The sequence below is a fragment of the Symphalangus syndactylus genome, chromosome 19 (genome assembly GCF_028878055.3).
Source record: "Symphalangus syndactylus isolate Jambi chromosome 19, NHGRI_mSymSyn1-v2.1_pri, whole genome shotgun sequence".
In the NCBI taxonomy this organism is placed as follows: Eukaryota; Metazoa; Chordata; class Mammalia; order Primates; family Hylobatidae; genus Symphalangus; species Symphalangus syndactylus.
Genome location: NC_072434.2, coordinates 59,433,148 through 59,452,600, shown reverse-complemented (window position 1 = coordinate 59,452,600; position 19,453 = coordinate 59,433,148). Strand labels below are relative to the sequence as shown.

Sequence of the window (19,453 nt, the reverse complement as noted above, 5' to 3'; positions counted from 1 at the left end):
CCTAAATCCTAGGCGAAAATGTGTCTACTTGGAAAATGTTTTTCATTCTTCAGAGTGAGGTTTGGGGGGTTGTTTGCTTGTCTAGTCTGGTCGTTGTGTGGTGTAGTGGAGCAGAGTAGATACTTTGAGCATGCAAACATCCCCGTCTTTGCGTCGGCGGGTCACCCTACCCCTTCTCCCTGCAGAAGTGGGGTGCTGCTGAGCCTGTGCACACAAGGTACGTGGCATTCCTTTGCTGCTGTAGGATTAGGGAGTTACACTGAGAGACTTTCGATTTTGTGTAGGTGAGACAAACAGCAGTCAAAAGCTAAGGAATAGTTCTACCTTCTAGCTATGTGGGACACTATAAGTTTTAAGGGGCTTTTGCCTGCCATATCAGCCAAGTAGAGGAGCCATGAACATGTCACTCTTCCCGTTTCACAGAAGAGGAAACTGAGGCACAGAAATAATTACATTATTTGTCTAGTGCCATGTGGCTCTTACACAGTGGTACTGAAGCCAGAAGCAAGGTCTTCTGTGTCTGGGTCCAGAGTTATTTCCTGTCTTCACTCTGCCTCCAAACTCTGAATAAGATTTGGTTCTTACTCAGTTTTCAAACTATATGGCTTGAAAAATTAAAGGAAACTTGTGGTTTGGTAGTTTTAAAATTACAGAATGATTTGTTGCAACTCTGTGGAGGAATTTATATGATAATATACCTATTTATTCAATAGCATGAATTGTTTGAAAATCAGATTAAATATTGCTACATGAAGTTTGTCATATTGAATCATCCAGGAAAACAACAAATGCTAAGCTTAGACATTAAACTCTCTGCCTATGAAAAGATAATTTTGAGAATCTTCTAGTCTGTCCATGGGAATGAATGTTCGTGCTGCTAAAAATTGGAAAAGGGGCAATCCCAACTGTAGCCTAATGTTAGAAAAACATAAAACAAAGCTTGAGCGAAATGCTCATCATGGAATCAGTTGAGACTACATAACAGAAATGTCACTGCCCTCTGAGGTTTTACCATTTTGTCCCACATAGGATTTTTTTATTGTTTGCCTCTCTATTCCTGTCACTACTAGAGATCTCTAGAAATCTCTAGAACAATGAGTAACCTGCCACTGAGTCTCCATCCATTGCTAGGAAGACAAAATAAGATGAGGTAGAATCAGTGTGTGCATGGCTTGAGGGCCTCATCATCACCTCCCCCACCTAATTGTCCTTTCCTTCTCTTCATATCACTTTTGTCACCAAATTCCCCCCCTTGTTTTCTTTTCTTTTTTTTCTTTTTTTTGAGACAGGGTTTTGCTATGTTGCCCAGGCTGGTCTCAAACTCCTGGGCTCAAGTAGTCCTTCCACCTCGGTTTCCCGAGTTGACGGGATTACAGGCGTGAGCCTGGCCACTCCACTTCTTTCCCCACTCCCTGTGCTCCGCTCCCCACTTCCCCTTTCAACTCAAGAAGCCATTCTGTCTTGTCTGACATGAAAGACTATTCTGTTCTGAGCTCTTTGGAGACCCATCAAAGGCTGAGCCTCAGTGAGACAATGACATGGGGGCTCACTGAACACCAGATGTTATTGGTCTGGCAGAACACAGACAAGGCATATCAAATCCGGAACAGTTTGGAGTGAGGGATTCGGCCAGTGTGGCCTCCTGTGGACTTGGTGAAGGCTCAGGGTAGTTAAATGCTCTATGGTGTGTCCAAACATAGCGGATTTCCTCAGTGCCCAACTGCATGCCAGAACATTCTTTGCTGGGACGTGGTCAACCCAAAAAGAACTTCTGTTCCCATTGATATTCAAAGATAGCAAGATGACTCATATTTTTCACTTCTCTTCCCCTAGCACAAATATAGCCAGTCTTATCTGTCCTATTTCCCATGGTTGCTATTGGTAGATGGTTAGGGGGGAAAAATGCTCTCCTTTTGTTCTGGTACTGTTTCAGGCCTGGCTAGTAAGATCCAATCCCCTATTTCAGGAGAAGAGTAGACCATGTTTAGTTTATTTTGTGTTTCAAGCAAAGATTTTAACAAATATATATTAAATTGTGGGTCCCATTTTTCTCCCGTCCAAACTCCCCTGCCTTCTTTCCACAGCTTGTGGATTTAGCATACTTTATATTTTAGTCGTAATTCATGCAGTTTTAATTCTGTCAATGAAATGGCCTTTCTTTTTCCTGGACTTGTCCCTCCCAGTCTCATTCTAAATACAGAAAATTTGAGCAGAAACAATGAAACGCAGACACTTACAATGAGGTTGGTAGCTGTGCGGTGGGGAGTGGGGACGGCTGTCCCAGGCTGCTCTGGGAAGCCTCCCTGTGGCCCAGTGCTTTTGGTCACTGAGTGTTAGCTGAGACTTTTTAAGGTGCATAGAGTTTTTCAGAAAGCACTCGTGTTATGGTCTGCAGGACACTCAGTCCCCTGGATGTAGCTGTCTCCAGCTACAGCTAATTACAAAAGGTCAGGATCTCAGTAGCCAAAGGGCAGATGTCTTGATCTTGCCGCTTCATAAAGTGAGGAGGAGAAAATGTCTTCTAGACAAGATTGAGCAAGTGTCAACTGCTTTGTGCTTCCTTGGCTCGGGGGCAGTTAAGAGCACAGCCTGTGGGAGTGAATGAATCTTTAAGCCAGCTGGGACCCTTTCACTGAAGACCAGGAGAACTTGCTTTGTCATGCCCCCAGACTTGTCCATATCAGACAATATACTATCATTTAGGCTCAGTCCTACAGGTAATTGAGATGGGGATGATGGTAGAGGAGGAGGAGGTGGTGATGGTGACAACATTGAAAATAATATCGTAACAGCTAACTTGTGTCTAGTGTTTACCATGTATACACACTATTCTAAGAGCCTGATAGTATTAACACAAGTAGCCTTTGCAGTGACACTGTGAGCTAAGTCCTGTTAGTACCTATATTAGTCTATTCTCACACTGCTATAAAGAACTACCTGAGACTGGGTAATTTATGAAGGAAAGAGGTTTAGTTGACTCGTAATTCTGCAGGCTATACAGGAAGCATGGCTGGAAGGCCTCAGGAAACTTGCAATCATGGTGGAAGGATAAAGGGGAATTAAGCACGTCTTCACATGGCAGCAGGAGAGAGAGAGCAAAGGGGGAAGTGCAACATACTTTTAAACAACCAGATCTCATGAGAATTCACTGTCACAAGAACAGCAAGAGGGAAATCTGCCCCCATGTTCCAATCACCTCCCACCAGGTCCCTCCCCCAACACTGGGGATTACCATTCAACATGAGATTTGGATGGAGACACAGAGCCAAGACCATATCAGTATCCTCGCATAACAGAAGAGAAACTGAGTCATAGGTAAATGAAGTAATGTGCCCACTTCCCACAGCCAAGAAGTGGTAGAGCTGAAATTAAGCAGAGGAAGCCTTACTCAGAGCCTGTGCTCTGAACACCAGTGTGATCCTGCCTCCTGGCTAAAACCTTTGGTGGGTAGGGGAGAGGAACAGCCTTATTCTCTCTATTCTTTTATCTTCAGTGCCACAGAGTAATCCTCATCAAACATGAAATTAAGTTCATTATTAGGTGGCTCTAGGTCACATCTCATGATACTGGTCACTTTGCAATATAATTTAGGCAGAGACCTACTTGTTACCATCAGAAGCTTATAACCTAGGCTCTGTATTTTGATTCATAGTTCGAAGATTCACATGCCTTTTTTTCCTTTTCTTATTAGGCAGGGACTTGACTTTGTCCCTTTGCACCACTGTGATTGCACCACTGCACTGTAGCCCAGGCAACATCACAAGTTTGTGATGTGCATTCCTTAGCTGGTGTTGAATAAGAGTGACTGATGGCACGTGTCATGTCATAACTATACACGGTTTGGAAATAGCTAAAATTATTTTTTAAGGTTCAAAGATTACAAAGTCAGGCATACAGCTGAGTTTTTATTATTTTCTTTTAAACACTTGCTTAGCCCTTGAAAACTTCCTGGGTGCCATCATTTGCCCGGGGTTAAGAGCTCCCAGAGCAGAGTGAATGTGCTGAGGCCACCATGGCCTCCACAGCTCAGGGGTGCTCCAGCCATATGTGTCCTGACTAGTCCAGAAGGATGGACATGGTGAAGGTGAGGGGAGAGGACACTGTGACAGCCTCTGGTCTGCTCAAGTACCCATGACACTGTATTAATTTCCCTTCATTAATGATAGTATATATCATCGTATATATTCTCAAAGAATTCACACATAGGCAATCTCATGTAATACTCAAAATGTTCTCATTTAAGACTCAAGGCTAGGCACAGTGGCTCATGCCCATATGCTAAGACTTTTAGAGGCCAAGGCTGGAGGATTGCTTGAGCTCAGGAGTTTGAGACCAGCCTGGGCAACAGAGTGAGACCTCACCTTTACACAAAATTTTAAAAGTTAGCTGGGTGTGGTGTTGTGCATCTGTAGTTCCAGCTACTCAGGAGGCTGAAGTGGGAGGATTGCTTGAGCCTAGGAGGTCGATGTTGCAATGAGTTATGATCGCACCACTGCACTCTAGCCTGGGTGACAGAGCAAGACCTTGTCTCAAAATAGGTGTTCTTGGCCAGGTGCAGTGGCTCACGCTTGTAATCCCAGCACTTTGGGAGACCGAGGTGGGCAGATCACTAGGTCAGGAGTTCGAGACCAGCCCGACCAACATGCTGAAACCCCATCTCTACTAAAAATACAAAAAAAAAAAATTAGCCAGGCATGGTGGTGCGTGCCTATAATCCCAGCTACTCAGGAGGCTGAGGCAAGAGAATTGCTACAACCTGGGAGGTGGAGGTTACAGTGAGCAGAGATTGAGCCACTGCACTCCAGCCTGGGAAACAGAGGGAGACTCCATCTCAAAAAAAAAAAAAAAAAGTGTTCTCAGTTAAAGGCTTTTACTCCAAGTAGGACTGGTGTTCAGAGATGGCGCTTTGACATTTTAAAGGTTCACACTTAAATTATCTCACTTGATCATGACCACAGTCCTGTGAGATTATAATTGCATTAGTAACATTTATTAATGTTAATAAAGGAATAATGAGGCCAGGCGTGGTGGCTCACACCTGTAATCCCAGCACTTTGGGAGGCCGAAGTGGGCATATCACCAGAGGTCAGGAGTTCGAGACCACCCTGGCCAACAGGATGAAACCCTGTCTCTACTAAAAATACAAAAGACTAGCCGGGCGTGGTGGTGCGCACCTGTAATCCCAGCTACTCCAGAGGCTCAGGCAGGAGAATCTCTTGAACCTGGGAGGCAGAGGTTGCAGTGAGCCGAGATCACACCACTACACTCCAGCTTGGGCAACAAGAGTGAAACTCTGTCTCAAAAAAAAAAAAAAAAGGAATGATGAGTAATATTTATTAAGCACTCACTGTGCACTAAATGCTTGATATGTGTTTCATCATTTGATCCCATGAGGCAAATGTTATTTCATACCCCATGTTATTGCTGAGGAAATGTAACTAACTAGGGCAAGGCCACACTGCTGTTAGAGGAAAGCATTATTATCCTGATTTTACAGATGAGGAAACTAAGACCCTGAGATGTCTTAAATCCTGTCATTGGGTTGTGGGGGAGTTGAGAGTACCATTCAGGTCTAACTCCAGCCTTTATGTTTTATCCAGCAGATTAGTCTGTATTTAAAATAATACACCAGGACAGGTGTGGTGGCCCACGCCTGTAACCCTAGCACTTTGGGAGACTCAGGTAGGAGGATTGCTTGAGCCCAGGAATTGAAGGCTGCAGTGAACTATGACTGTGCCACTGTACTCCAGCCTGGGTGACACAGCAAGACCCTCTCAGAAAATTTGAAATTAAATAAAAATAAAATATCCCACCAGTGACACATGATGACCAGGTTCTCCAGTTACTGGTATAAACCGTTTGATGTATAAAACCCAGCCAGGGCAGAGTCCCTTGCTTTCTCTTGTACCTGGACATGGGCAGGGGGTGAGTGCTTCCTGAATGAGGGAATGAGGAATGCTCAAAGGGAAGCCTCCTGTCTCAGGACCTTGTGCTTTCTCTCTTTTCTTGCAGAAGGTGGAAGTGCCCATGATGCTAAGGCTCCTCAGGGAGCAGAGGATGTTCATGATCCAGACCATCGCTCAGTACAAGTTTGTCTACCAAGTCCTCATCCAGTTCCTCCAAAACTCCAGACTCATTTAATCCCCCCAATCCAGCTCCTGGAGGAGGGACCCAGCTCCATCATGCTGGAGGAGAGTCACCTCCAGACAACATCTGCTCCCCCCTCAGGAGTGCAGGTGGCTGGCAGCAAACAGGCTCTCTGAAGACAGTAGCCAAGATTATTCACAAATACCATGTATTATTTTATATGAGATAATTTATTTTTTTCCCCTTTGGAATAACTTTTGTGAATTATTATAATGCAGTTTTCCTGGTAATATAGTACTTTTCATTTGAACTACATCTTGACTAATCTGTATTGTAATATATGTCAGCAGGTAAGGTTGCCTGCTGGATCATTCTGGGGACAGAGGCATGAGGGAGCACACCTCTTGTGAAGTTGCAGCCAGATTTGTAACCAACCAGCTGAAATTCATCAGCTTAATTCATTTATCAGCTTGATTCATTCATCATTCATTGCTTATATCCAAAGCAAAGACGGTAAGAAAATGAATTCGTCCTGAAATATAAAGAAAAGGGTCTGAAGGAACAAACACGATTATCTCATATTTTGGGGCTCATGAGCCTTGATAGACAGTTTCCTCTCTTCTTCATTTCCACCCCTCATCCTCAGTAGTCTCCTCTCCCCCACACCCCACCCCAACTTCCCCCTCAAGCTTGAGTTAAAGACAGAATAGCTAAAGACAGTGCTGCCTTTACAGTGCAGTAATTGCCATCTTTGGGGCCGAAAGACAAGCTCTGTGTTGTGCTTTTCTTGACCACCCCTTATTCTGGGCTCTGGAGCTTGTGTTTCCCTGCTGGCGACTGTACCTTGGGTATTTGTTGCTACCTCTCCCGTCTGCTCAGTAGGACCCTGTCTGGTGGCATTGAGGCTCTGGACCAGGCCATCTGTGCAGTTAAGGCTCTACCCTGATTGAGAGAGGATAGCAGACCTAGAAAGAGAAAGGAGTTGGGCAGGGCCTTTGAGGATTGTGTTTTTCAGGCAGGGCCTTGATGATCATTGTTTTTTATTTAAATAAGATGTGTGTGTTGGACAGAGACCTGAAAGTTGAGGTCACTAAGTCATTGGAAAGGTCATCAAGGAAACAGATGGGGAAGCTGATTTATGGGAGCTGTATGGCATTTAGCTACATAACAGGGGTCCTGGCCAGGAAACACATCAAATGTGACCCCCACTGTGCTGGTATCATCTTCAGGCTTTGGCCTGCAAGATCAGAATTAATCCCACTCAGGACCCCATAGTCCAAACTTGGGGCCACTTGATGAACAATGGTAGAATTGTCATTGGCAAAGCCCTGTGCTTCTTTCCTTTTCTTCATAAAATCCACTCTCTGGTCAGTTATCTTCACTTTGAAGCCCAGTTCTTAGTTTCTTCCTGTGGCTTCATTGGTCAGTGTCCTTCTGAATTTCCAAGGTTGGTACACAATAAATCATGTTTTGTACTTTTTTCCTCTTACTGCATTTTGGGGGATTTATCATTGTATGTCTACCTTTTCTTGAGTACAGCTTTGATAGGCACCTGTTGTGACGTGGTGATGGGAAGTCACAGGGCGTGCTCTTTCTAGTTAATTTGATGCCCCATCTTCCTTGTCTTTTCAGCTTGGGAAAAAGGCGGCCGTGGAGGAAGGCATGGAATGCCCACAGTGGTCAGTTCAAAGAACAAACATGCAATTAAAAAACTGTAGTCAGCCAGGCACAGTGGTTCACACCTGTAATCCCAGCACTTTGAAAGGCCAAGGCGGGCAGATTGCTTGAGCTAAGGAGTTCGAGACCAGCCTGAGCAACATGATGAAACCCCGTCTCTACAAAAAGTACAAAAATTAGCCAGGCATGGTGGTATGCCCTGGTAGTCCCAGCTGCTCAGGAGGCTGGGGCGGGAGGATCACCTGATTATAAGAATTCGAGACTGCAGTGAGCTGTGATCTTGCCACTGCAGTCCAGGCTGGGCTACGGAGAGACCCTGCCTCCAAAAAAAAAAAAAAAAAGGAAAAAAGGTTGTCAAGAAAAACTAGATGTAGGAGAAAGGAAAATTTAATTGCAGTTTTTTTTCTTAGAATTGACTGCTGTGAGAGTTCCATATGCCTTTCTTCATTGCTGCTTTTGTCCCCCCCCCCGAGCTAAAAAGATGAAGGAGTGACATCAAATCAACCAGAAAAAGTACACCTTTCCCATCACCACATGCCAACAGGTGCATATTCCCCATTAAGTTCTTTGGAATAGGAATCCTCTGTTTCAACCTGGCCAGGTGTTGTGGTGGCTGTACTCCAAGTTAGACTCAGAATATCTGGGGATGGAGGGCTTCCCCTCTGTCTTCTACTTCAAGGTCTGAAGACTCAGTGGAGGAGTGTAATCTGCTGATCTTTGTAGATTCTGGAGTTTTGTTGTCTGTCCTGGAAAGAAAACCATTAGTATTACATGTATTTTCAGTGAACAGAGCTTAAAACCCTTGTTATAAGAAGCTCATCAATAAGCAAAAAGGTATTCGTTTCGTTTCCTTGGAGGTTTTTCCATCCTTGGGATATTCTGCTGTTAGGGATGTTTTAGCAAGTGGTCTCAGTTACTGGTTTATTGCATGATGAACAACATCAGTATTTATCTTTTATCTCTAAGCCCCAAGGTGGGCACTGTTAGAATGTCTCATGTGAACAGCATATAGATCTGGTGTGTCGTTGAGGTCATCAGAGCTCATGGGCTTCCTTGAAATTCATCCACTGTCCCTGCTGTATGCTACGGGAATATTCATTAGTGTACAAAATGCAGGGAGGAAGTAGGTTTAATATTCAACTTTCTAGCCAAAGTTTATATTGAAATCCAAAAGAAAGCATTTAAGAGTTGTTCCACATATTTCACTTTTAAAAACAAATGCCTTTGGTTCTTTAGCACATTTTGCATTCCTTTTCACGTCTCCAGTAAATGCCAACATATCTCCTGTTAAATTAGCAGCAGCCATTTAAAGTCCTTTCAGTGGCATCTGCATAATAATTGCCCAGAGATGCTTTATATCTGGGAAGCAAGCCAAGGAATAAACCTTGAAGCAAAGTATATTAAATTAGTTATCTAGTTAGAGCTTTTGGAATGATTTCCTGATGATGTATCAAGTCTGAAGCTGGAGCTGTCAGTGTCTATTGCTGCAGTTTGGATTTGAAGGGAGAAAATTTAAAATGGAGGAAAAAAAGGTTACCATCTCACAACAAAGCCATCAAACATTTTCCAGCCACTGTTTTCGAGGTTTTCCAATTGAACTGTTTGGTTTCTTTCATCCACACTCATTTGAATACATTGACCCGAGGTATTCATCCTTGTTTACTGTGGTCCCTGAATCATGGGGGCTGAATTTGATGTCTTCATCCTTGAGATGAGCCTGCTGGCTTAGCTGAGGAATGTCCTGCTGAGGTTTCTTTGGTTTCCTTGGGTTCTAAGGATATACTGGATATACCATCTTTTAGCAAGAGTCTCTGGTAGCATTTACAGATAGCATAGACATTGGTATGCACTTCTTTCCCCAGATAGGAAGTAAAGGAGGATTTAGTTGCATGAAAAAAGGATGTTCAACATTGATTACATAGGAGTAAAGATGAATGAGCTGCTCTATTCAGTCGGAGCTAAACAATAAGATCAGGGAAGTTAAAAACACCTATATGGAATATTTTGAATCATAAGCTTTTGAGGAGCTTAAATTGAGAGAATTTTACTTTTAATTTCGTAGATTGAAAAGAGGAACCACTTTTTAAAATTATAACTAAACTGCCATTGTTTTCCTAAGAGTCACTTGGCTATCTCTGGCCCCCTCTTTCATCAGCCTGAAGAGAGGGTCTTTGTAGACTGCTGAGGGTGGGCCTTGTAGGACTTGACCACGGCTTACACCTACTTAACCTTTATCCTGCCTTCTTTCAGCTTATGCTTTTCAGTTATAAACTCCAGTGGGTACAGCAGGCTGGCCTTTTCATCCAGCTGATTATTTTTCCAGCTTAATGTAGATTGACCCATATGAAATTTCCAATAATGGACCATATTTTCTACGAATAGACAGTATTCGCATGGATCACCTATATCTTCCCCCTGATACACTGTGGGTTCCAACACCAGATGTCATTTCTCCAGAGCAGTGCTCATGAACACAAAAGGTGTACCCTGGGTGGCCCAGCTCTTTTCGTGAACCTGCTGCCCTGCTCATAGTGATCCTTGCGTCACTTGGTGAATGGGCCGTCTCCTGGGACATGGAAGTCGCAGAGGTAGATAGTGTACTGCAGCTTCTCTTAAGCTGGATTGGCCATCAGGCATGTCACTTTGGGGTTTTTAGCTGCTGTCCTTTCCTGATGAGCAGTCTGTATTAGCTGACCTCAGCCTACTTGTTACATGACGTATGGGTCCCAAAAGTGTCCTTTGTCAAAAAGCAGAATGTGCCTTCTAGTCTGTCTTTCCTCATCTAATGGTGTATTCGATGGTGAAGATGAGTACAGTTGACCACCCCTATCTGTGGGTTCCACATCCCTATATTCGACCAAGCACAGATTGAAAAATATTTGGGAAAGAGGGGAAACCTACAAAGTTCCAAAAACCAAAAGTTGCATTTGCCATGTGCTGAATACTACATTGAATTCACGCAATGAAGCGATGTGTAGGCATTGAGTTAGGTATTGTAAATAATCTAGAGATGATTTAAAGTATACAAGAGATGTGCATAGGTTATATGCAAATACTATGCTATTTTATATAAAAGACTTGAACATCCATGGATTCTGGTATTCGCAGAGGGTCCTTGATTGCCCCCTTTGGTAAAGGACAACTGTTTTGTTATCGATTTTCGTTTGGGGAAGATCTGTCAATCCCCTGAGGTGGGGGGGCTGGGGGGATGGAGGGTACAGGGCATTCTAGGATGTGTGCCAGGGAGCACAGATTCAAGGGATGGGATTGGGTAGACCTGTGTTCTTACTCAGTGTCAGAAATAACTCTATGGAGCTCCTAGAGTAAGAAATTTCCGGAAGCACCACATAATTACTGTTGGGCTCTTAGGGTAGCCCTTTTAGGGAATTGAGCATTCCCATGTTTTATCAACAATTATTCTGCTGCTGTGTTTTATTGTATTGCCAATGGTTTTGAGACACTCATCATGCTCTTATTTAGTGATTTCTTTTCATGAGCAGAGCAACAGCTCATCCAGCATGGTTTCCAAATGGAGAAATTTGGGTCTTCGATGGAAACCACACAAATTTTCCAGTGGTCTACAGCTTTATGGTTGGCAAACTAGTTGGCCCTATAGGGTGGAAATAAAGCTGTAAGATGTTAAACTGCATTTGCTACTTCTCTTGAATGCTGAGCAAGGAAGCAAAATAGTTCTTGTCTTTACTTAAGCTTCTAAGACATTTTGGGGCAAAGGACCTTACAGATGGCGTCTGTTGAAAGTAACAGCAACATGCCAGGGAGAAACATTGGGGAAATCTCATCAAATTCTGCCACCTCAAATGTGTTGTCCAGAAGTCAGTGGTATTCAGGGGGCCCTATGAAACTTGACCACCAGCTTGCCCCATCAACACTCAGCCTTTATCCAGCCTGCTGTCAGCTTTTGTGTTTCTGTTAGAAACTCAGATAGGTAAGTATTTTTATTCAGCAGACTACCTTTCTTATCTTTCCAGCTTAATATAGCTGCATCTTCTTTCTCAAGGCCAAGCTAAGATATTCCCTATTAAAATGTCCATGAGCCTAGCATTGAGTGTCTGGCATCCATCAATTTCATAGACTAGAAAATGATTGTTGTTTGGTACAGTAAAGAGGAGGATGTGCATCAGTCCTACCGTTTGGAGCTTTGTTTAGCCTTCCCATTTTAAAAATTCAAGGACACTGAGTTACAAGGCAGGAGGGCTGGAGCTACTGGGCAGCCTGAATATGACAAACATTTGTGTAGAAAGTCATTGTTCCTTCTGCCACACTTTGGGCCATCAGGATCATTCTTTCCCAGAAGTGCCATAAACTTGCCCAAGAGTTTCTATAAATGGGAAGAGGGAGAGGAAGGATTTTTGCATCAGTCCTGAAGTTGCCATCCAAAAGTTCTCTGTTTCACAAATAATTTTCTGAACTCTGGAATGCCTCTCCTACTCCCTGCCTCTCTTTCTGTAATGTCAGAGTGATGGAAACCACCAAGTGGCATGCTAGGGAAAGCCTGCAGCAGTGTTGGAGTCTGTTTCACCCTAGCTCATAGTTTTAAACTGTCTTCACTGTTGAGGTAGAGCTTGATGAATGTCATGGATTATGATGTGTGGTGTATCATATTTGCCTGGATTTGCTGATCAAAAGCACCATCTTCCCTCGCCTGCTGCTGGCAGCCTTTCCTTGCCTTGCTTGTTAGCAGAGCATTCTGCTTACCCAGGTGGCTCCCAGAGTTAGCAGCCCCGGCTCTTGCATTTCTTGATTCTTCTCCCCTGTGATCTCAGAGGTGCTGCAGAGCACATTTCCCTTTAGAGCAAGTCATGTTTATATTCAGGCCACAAAACTGGGATGTACATGCAGTGACTTTGGTGTTCCTTGTCTTGTTCAGGGGAACAGGTGGGGACTGTTGTGTGCTGTCACCCTCTTCATTCCATGAGCACCTTGTTCACTTAGGGTCTGCTGCCTTTTCTTTTTTTTTTTCTTTTTCTTTTTTCTTTTTTTTTTTTTTTAATTTTTGAGATCGTGTCTCACTCCTGTTGCGCAGGCTGGAGTGCAGCCTCCCGAGTAGCTGGGATTATAGGTGTGCACCACCACACCCGGCTAATTTTTATATTTTTAGTAGAGATGGGGTTTCGCCATGTTGGCCAGACTGGTCTCAAACTCCTGACCTCGTGATGACCTGCCTCGGCCTCCCAAAGTGCTGGGATTACAGGTGTGAGCCATCACACCCAGCCTCTGCTGCCTTTTCATATTTCCCCATCTGCTTTATGGATCAACTCTCAACAGTACACTTTTTCTTTACCTACCCTATGAGTGCAACCCAGATGAAAGAGTTAAACCTCGTCAGAGAATCATTGCCTTAAACCTCTCCAAAATATGTAATTAGGAAATCTAATTTTAATTTTTTTTAAATTGCTTGTATAGTTTCAAAGAATAAGATCTGGCAAATGGCCAGATGCAGTGGCTCACACCCGTAGTCAAACCAGCACTTTGGGAGGCTGAGGCAGGCAGATCACCTGAGGTCAGGGGTTCAAGACCAGCCTGGCCAACGTGGTGAAATCCCATCTCTACTAAAAATAAAAAAAAAAAAAAATAGCCAGGCATGGTGGCACATGCCTATAATCCCAGCTACTCAGGAGGCTGAGGCAGGAGAATTGCTTAAACCCGGGAGGTGGAGGTTGCAATGAGCCGAGATCATGGCACTGCACTCCAGCCTGGGCAACAGAGTGAGACTTTGTCTCAAAAAAAAAAAAAAAAAAAAAAAAAAGATCTGACGGATCGGATGAAAATAACCAGAATGAAAATAGCTAGAAAACTCAGCAAGCAGGAAGCTCCCTTTCTCACCCTTTTGCTCCCTTGCTGATAGAATCAGTCACTTACTATTAGAAGAAATGAAAGACGCTCTGTTTAAAATAGTGATGACAGCAGTACTTAATATTTATTTCTAGGTGAACTTATATAGATTGAGAGAGGCTACATTTGGCAGACTGATGTGTAGGAAGAACCATTTGTTTCTAGCTTCTCCCTGCAGGGAGAATGCTTTCTTCATTATAGCCTCTTTACACAGACTGGCCATTCTAGTGAAACAGGTGGTAAACCTTTGGGCTGCCCAGAAACATTTTATCTGTTTTCACTTATCTAGGAAGGGGTAAGATTAGCTGGTCATCCAAAATCTGTATGTAAGCTATCTTCATTTTCTTCCCCAACCTTCTCCTCCTGGGAAACACAAATGCTATCTCATCTGACAAAAGGTTTTAGAGGATAAAGCTGAAAAGATTGGATTGGGATCTTTTTGTGGCTTGGAGCAGAGCCTTTTGCTAAAATCTCAAGAATGCTGCTTTGAGTTTAGCTAGGGTGGCTCTCAGAGCTGGGGTGCCTGGCGTTCTCAGCATTTCTCAGGGGCTTCCCACCTCTGACAACTGCAGTGTTAGCTAATACATACCTTGAGCATAGAACTGAATGCTGTAATTCAGAGCCATTTTTTTTTCAACTTGAACATTGTACAATTTTACTGCAATTTCCTTTGAACTTTCTTGCCACTGTTTGGAATCTTAAAAATTCATTAGCCTTCTCCTTTCTGAGTTACTCTTCATCAGAGATGAGTTCCTTTGTATGTCCTTTGTTCCTTCAATAGCTAATTAATGTGCTTGAGGATACTTCAGTGGAAAAAAAGGTTTAAATATACAGATTACTAATAAACATGCAACCTTATGTAACTTGTGTTACATCAAGTAACAAGCTAATCTAGTTTGTTTCACTGGACTAGGCTTGTGCTCCCTACTTCAGTATTTTGATGCTTTCCTTGATCTTTGTTTCACAAAATGTTGTGAATTTTGGTATCATTCAAAACAAATGACCTTTATTAGGTTTCATTTTGAAACGATGTACAGACAAGTCCCCAACTTAGAAACTGGTTTGTTCTTAAGGTTCTTGGGTCAGCCCATAGAAGCCCACTGACCTCCACCACAGCCCAAATGGAGGGCTGTGATAGCCAGATCTGGTTGGCTTTTGTGGGCTGACACAGACATTTAATCACCATCTCTTATGTTGTTGCCATAAGAAATGCATTCCAGGTTGGGACTTGGGATCCTGAGAGCACATTCTCCCCCTGTGGTGGCCGCCTGCCACCTTGCAAGATGGAAGCCCAGTCTCCTTACTACCAAACGGTAGTTGTAAGCAGAGGGAGGGGTGAGATGTTTATAGGACATTCCCTAAGCTGGGGAGTGATTTTTATCAATATTCATGTCAACTGTACTTTGGTATAGACTCCCTATCAATAATATGAAAAGCCTAAAATAAAACTATGCATGCTCTGCTATGTGCTATTTTATATCAGTAAATAAGCTTATGCTTGCCAGTTGTATACACAGTTATGAGGTGTATAGAACTGACTTTGACAGTATTTTTTGCACTGTTTCCTATCTGTTTTTATAAAGTCTTATTTAGATATTGGACCTTGTTGATGTTCTCACTGCCCTTGTGCTTGCTATAAAATGTTTCATATGTGCCTTTACAAATGTGAGATCTTTATTCTAACCTTTTTTTGTAAAAGATATCTATTGATTTCCATATGCAATAAACCTTTTTTTCAGAGAAAACAGTTACATCTTCTCTTTTCTGTACTGTATGTTTGCATTAGTTGAAAGTGCCTGGGAAAACCTGCATGCTTTATTTTCTAAAGCCCATTTATTGCTACCCACTTTTTAGTCCTGCATAACCTTATCATACTGAAGATTTAGTTTGAAATTCCCAAGGTTGTCACTGTTAGAAGAAACCTGAAAGGGGTGATCACTAGGCAAGTGGAGTGAAGAATACATAGAAATGGGTCTTTCTCACAAATGCAGCAATAAGCCTCATTAAGCTCCAAGCCCCTCCTCACTCCTCCTTCACTGTCAGTTACTCAGGTACCAAACTGTTGATGTGGAAAAGGCAGGCACCAACCAGGCTGCTGTAGAAAATTTAAATTCTTGCTTTTGCCTTTCAGCTCTCTAACAGCTCAACTTGTCTCTAGGTTTAAAGGTGGCCGTCCTGTCCCAGACTTTCAGCCAGTAACCACCATAGCACATACACGGTGAACCCCTCGTATGTGGGTAGATGCTTTATGTATCCTTGGTAAGTAACAGAAAAGTTTAACAACTTCTCCCAGTAATGCATTGACAACCCCATGACTATACAAGCGGTCATTGAACTACCAGAGATCCCAACTAGTTTCACATAAAAAAAATGAGAATACTGTAAGCCACTCTGGGGTGAGAGGATATGGCAAGCAAATCTCATTAAACATACACTTAATTCTCTATGGTGACTGTGGCAACAAAGCAATTATAATTATTGAAAGAAAGGCTACATAATGTTAAAAACAGATGATAATAGACAAAATAGGCCAATGAAAATGGAGATAAATCAGGTAGAATGGCAGGAGAACAGATACACTAATTCGTTTTCTCTTTTGTGAGCTGAGCAAATAGAACCAGTTTCTTTTCTTTGGTTGATAAACAGAAAAAGTAGAGGTTCGTTATATAATTGAGAGATAAAACAGTAACCTAGTAGACGTATTTGTTTCCAAATATACTGTTAGCAGAGCTGGGGAAGAAAATTTTTAAAAAGAAACAGAATAATTCCCCACAAAACTAAAGATAAATATAAGAAACAGCAATGCGCACACACAAATATGCAGTAAGATGACAATACCAGAACCAAATATGGCTATTTTGTGTGATTTTACCTCTTATTTTATTTAATGAAAATAAATGGGAAAAACTCGCCAGATTTACTAGTTAAGAAACATAATGGGGGAAAAAAACTCAGCTAAAGAAAACAAACATCTAACAAAAAGAATAAATGAGACTTGTATAAACACAGCAAAACTCCTTCTGAGGCAAAACTAAGACAAATTGATAAACTTACCACATTCTTGAATAGGAAGACTCATGAAGAGGCCAGTTCTCTGTATATCACTGACTCTAGTGCAAGTCCAATAAAAAAATCACAACACCACCAGAAAAATTCAAGGGAACCCAGAAGGATTAGCCCTAGTACATACTAAAAGTTTTGCAGTGCAACAATATAAAAGAGTATTTTACTGGCACAAGAATAGATCAATAGAATGAAATACTGCAGAAATAAGCCAAAGTCTTAGAGAAATAATAATGGTACCCTTCCAAATCAGTGTGGGAAAATAATAATTCAACAAGTAATTCAATAAATGAAAATTAAAATTTATTAAGGAATACCATGGGATATTTTATTATTTTTATTTATTTGAGACTGGGTCTGGCTGTGTCGCCCAGGCTGGAGTGCAGTGGCACGATCTTGGCTTACTGAACCCTGTGCCTCCTGGGTGCAGGTGATCCTCCCACCTCAGCCTCCCGAGTAGCTGGGACTATGGCATGCACCACTATGCCCAGCTAATTTTTGTATTTATTATAGAGATGGGGTTTTGCCATGTTGCACAGGCTCATCCTGAACTTCTGGGCTCAAGTGATCAGTCCACCTCGGACTCCCGAAGTGCTGGGATTACACACGTGAGCCACCGTGCTTGGCCTGTATATCTTATTAAACAATTCTGCCAGGCCTAGTGGCTCACGACTATAATCCCAGCACTTCGGGAGGCCGAGGTGGGTGGATCACGAGGTCAGGAGTTTGGGACCAGCCTGACCAATGTGGTGAAACCCTGTCTCTACTAAAAATACAAAAATTAGCTGGGCGTGGTGGTGCGTGCCTGTAATCCCAGCTACTTAGGAGGCTGAGACAGGAGAATCGCTTGAACCCGGGAGGCGGAGGTTGTAGTGAGCCGAGATTGGGCTGTTGTACTCCAGCCTGAGCGACAGAGCGAGATTCGGTCTCAAAAAAAAAAAATAAAATTCTAGCTAGATCAAAGATTTAAATAAAAATTAATATTACTTTTTACAATAAACCAGTAATAGTTTTCTTCACTTAAAGATGAAAACAATCTGCTTTTGTACCGCAAGCGTCATGAAAAATAAAGTTAATGGACAACTAGAGTAAAAATATTTTTAATATATGACAAGGAGCTAATACCCCAATATATACAGAGCTCAGAAGTTATTATGAAAGACATTAACAAATAGCAAAACAAGCAATGGCCATGTGGTATCACAGAAAATTTTGGAATTTCATATCAAGGGTGATAGGAGCCTCTTTCGTTTTAGTGAGACATTTTTTTTTTTTTTTTTTTTTTTGAGACGCAGTCTCGCTCTGTCACCCAGGCTGGAGTGAAGTGGTGCGATCTCGGCTCACTGAAAGCTTCGCCTCCTGGGTTCACACCATTCTCCTGCCTCAGCCTCCTGAGTAGCTGGGACTACAGGTGCCTGCCACCAAGCCTGGCTAATTTTTTGTATTTTTCGTAGAGACGGGGTTTCACCATGTTAGCCAGGATGGTCTCAATCTCCTGACCTTGTGATCCACCCGCCTCAGCCTCCCAAAGTGCTGGCATTACAGGCATGAGCCACCACGCCCAGCCATAGTGAGACAATTCTTAGTAGTCCCCTAGGTAGCTTCAGGATGGGGGCGGGTCTTCAGAAAGACTAAGACTTGATTAGGAGCTTAGAACTTTCAGCCCCATCCCCAACCTCTGGAAAGAAAGAGATCCTGGAGATTGAGTCAATTTCAATGGTTAATCAATCATGCTTATGTAATGGAACTGCCATAAAACCCCCTGACCAATAGCATTCAGAGAGCTGAGTTGGTGAATACATCCACATGCCAGGAGTGTGGCATACCACAACTCCATGGGAACAGAAGCTTCTCTCAGGATCCTTCTGGACTTCACCCTATGTTCACCCTCTTCATTGGCCTATTCATATGTCTTTTTTATAATAAACCAGTAATAGAAAGTAAAGTGTTTTCTAGAGTTTTGTGAGCCATTCTAGCAAATTAATGAACATAAGGGAGGAGGTGTTGTGGGAACCCCTTGACTTTGTAGCCAAGTCAGACAGAAGTATGGTTAACCTGGAAACCTGATAACTTGTGACTGGCATCTGAAGTGAGGGCAGTCTTGTGGGACTGAGCGCTTAAACCAGTGTAGTCTGACACTAACTCTGGGTAGTTAGTGTCAGAGTTGAATTGAATTGTAGGACACACAGTTGGTGTCTGAAGAGTTAGAGAATGGTTGCTGTGAGGCATAAAAACAAAAACACCACACATTTCGTTTCAGAACTGTTGTGAGTCAAAACAGCTCATATTGGTGTCAGAAGTGGGATTAGAAAGACCCTGATTATTTAGTGTCAGAAAATTTAGGATTCACTAGAATGGTCCTAGCTAATGGAAAAGTGGTTTGGGAAGAGAAAGGATGAAAGGGTGGGAGATACAGAACCTTTGATTCCTGGGTGGTCATGTGGTCACCCATGATATGGACCAGCATGACAGCTGTGCTGTTATCAGTGACTAAAATTAAGTTACAAATGGAATTTGGAAGTGGATCTAACTGCTGAGGAATTGGTTCATTGGATGCGTAAGGAAATGTAAATGAATAGGAAAAGGGCAGAACATATAACTCCTTGGTTTTTGTTATATCTGTAATAGCTAAAGTGAAATTAAAAGAGTGCTGGATGGACTTTGATGCTAAACCAAACTCAGATTTTGGTCAGTCTGAACTTTGGCCACTAGCCTTGAAGCTGCCCTCAAAGGGTAGAATTATGTGGAAACAGCAAAGGGTACCTCTAAGACC

At 42.6% G+C, this 19,453-nt stretch overlaps 1 protein-coding gene across 2 annotated transcripts in view; it reads left to right on the top strand.

The window, feature by feature from the left end:
- Positions 1-15,362, top strand: part of PTPN14 (protein tyrosine phosphatase non-receptor type 14) — a 204,859-nt gene extending 189,497 nt beyond the window's left edge. For both annotated transcript variants that reach the window (XM_055234105.2, XM_063613914.1), the window contains one exon: positions 6,013-15,362. In XM_055234105.2, the coding sequence (XP_055090080.1) occupies positions 6,013-6,141 (129 nt within the window). In that variant the 3' untranslated portion in view covers positions 6,142-15,362. The remainder of the gene's footprint in view (positions 1-6,012) is intronic.
- The last annotated feature ends 4,091 nt before the right edge of the window (positions 15,363-19,453 follow it).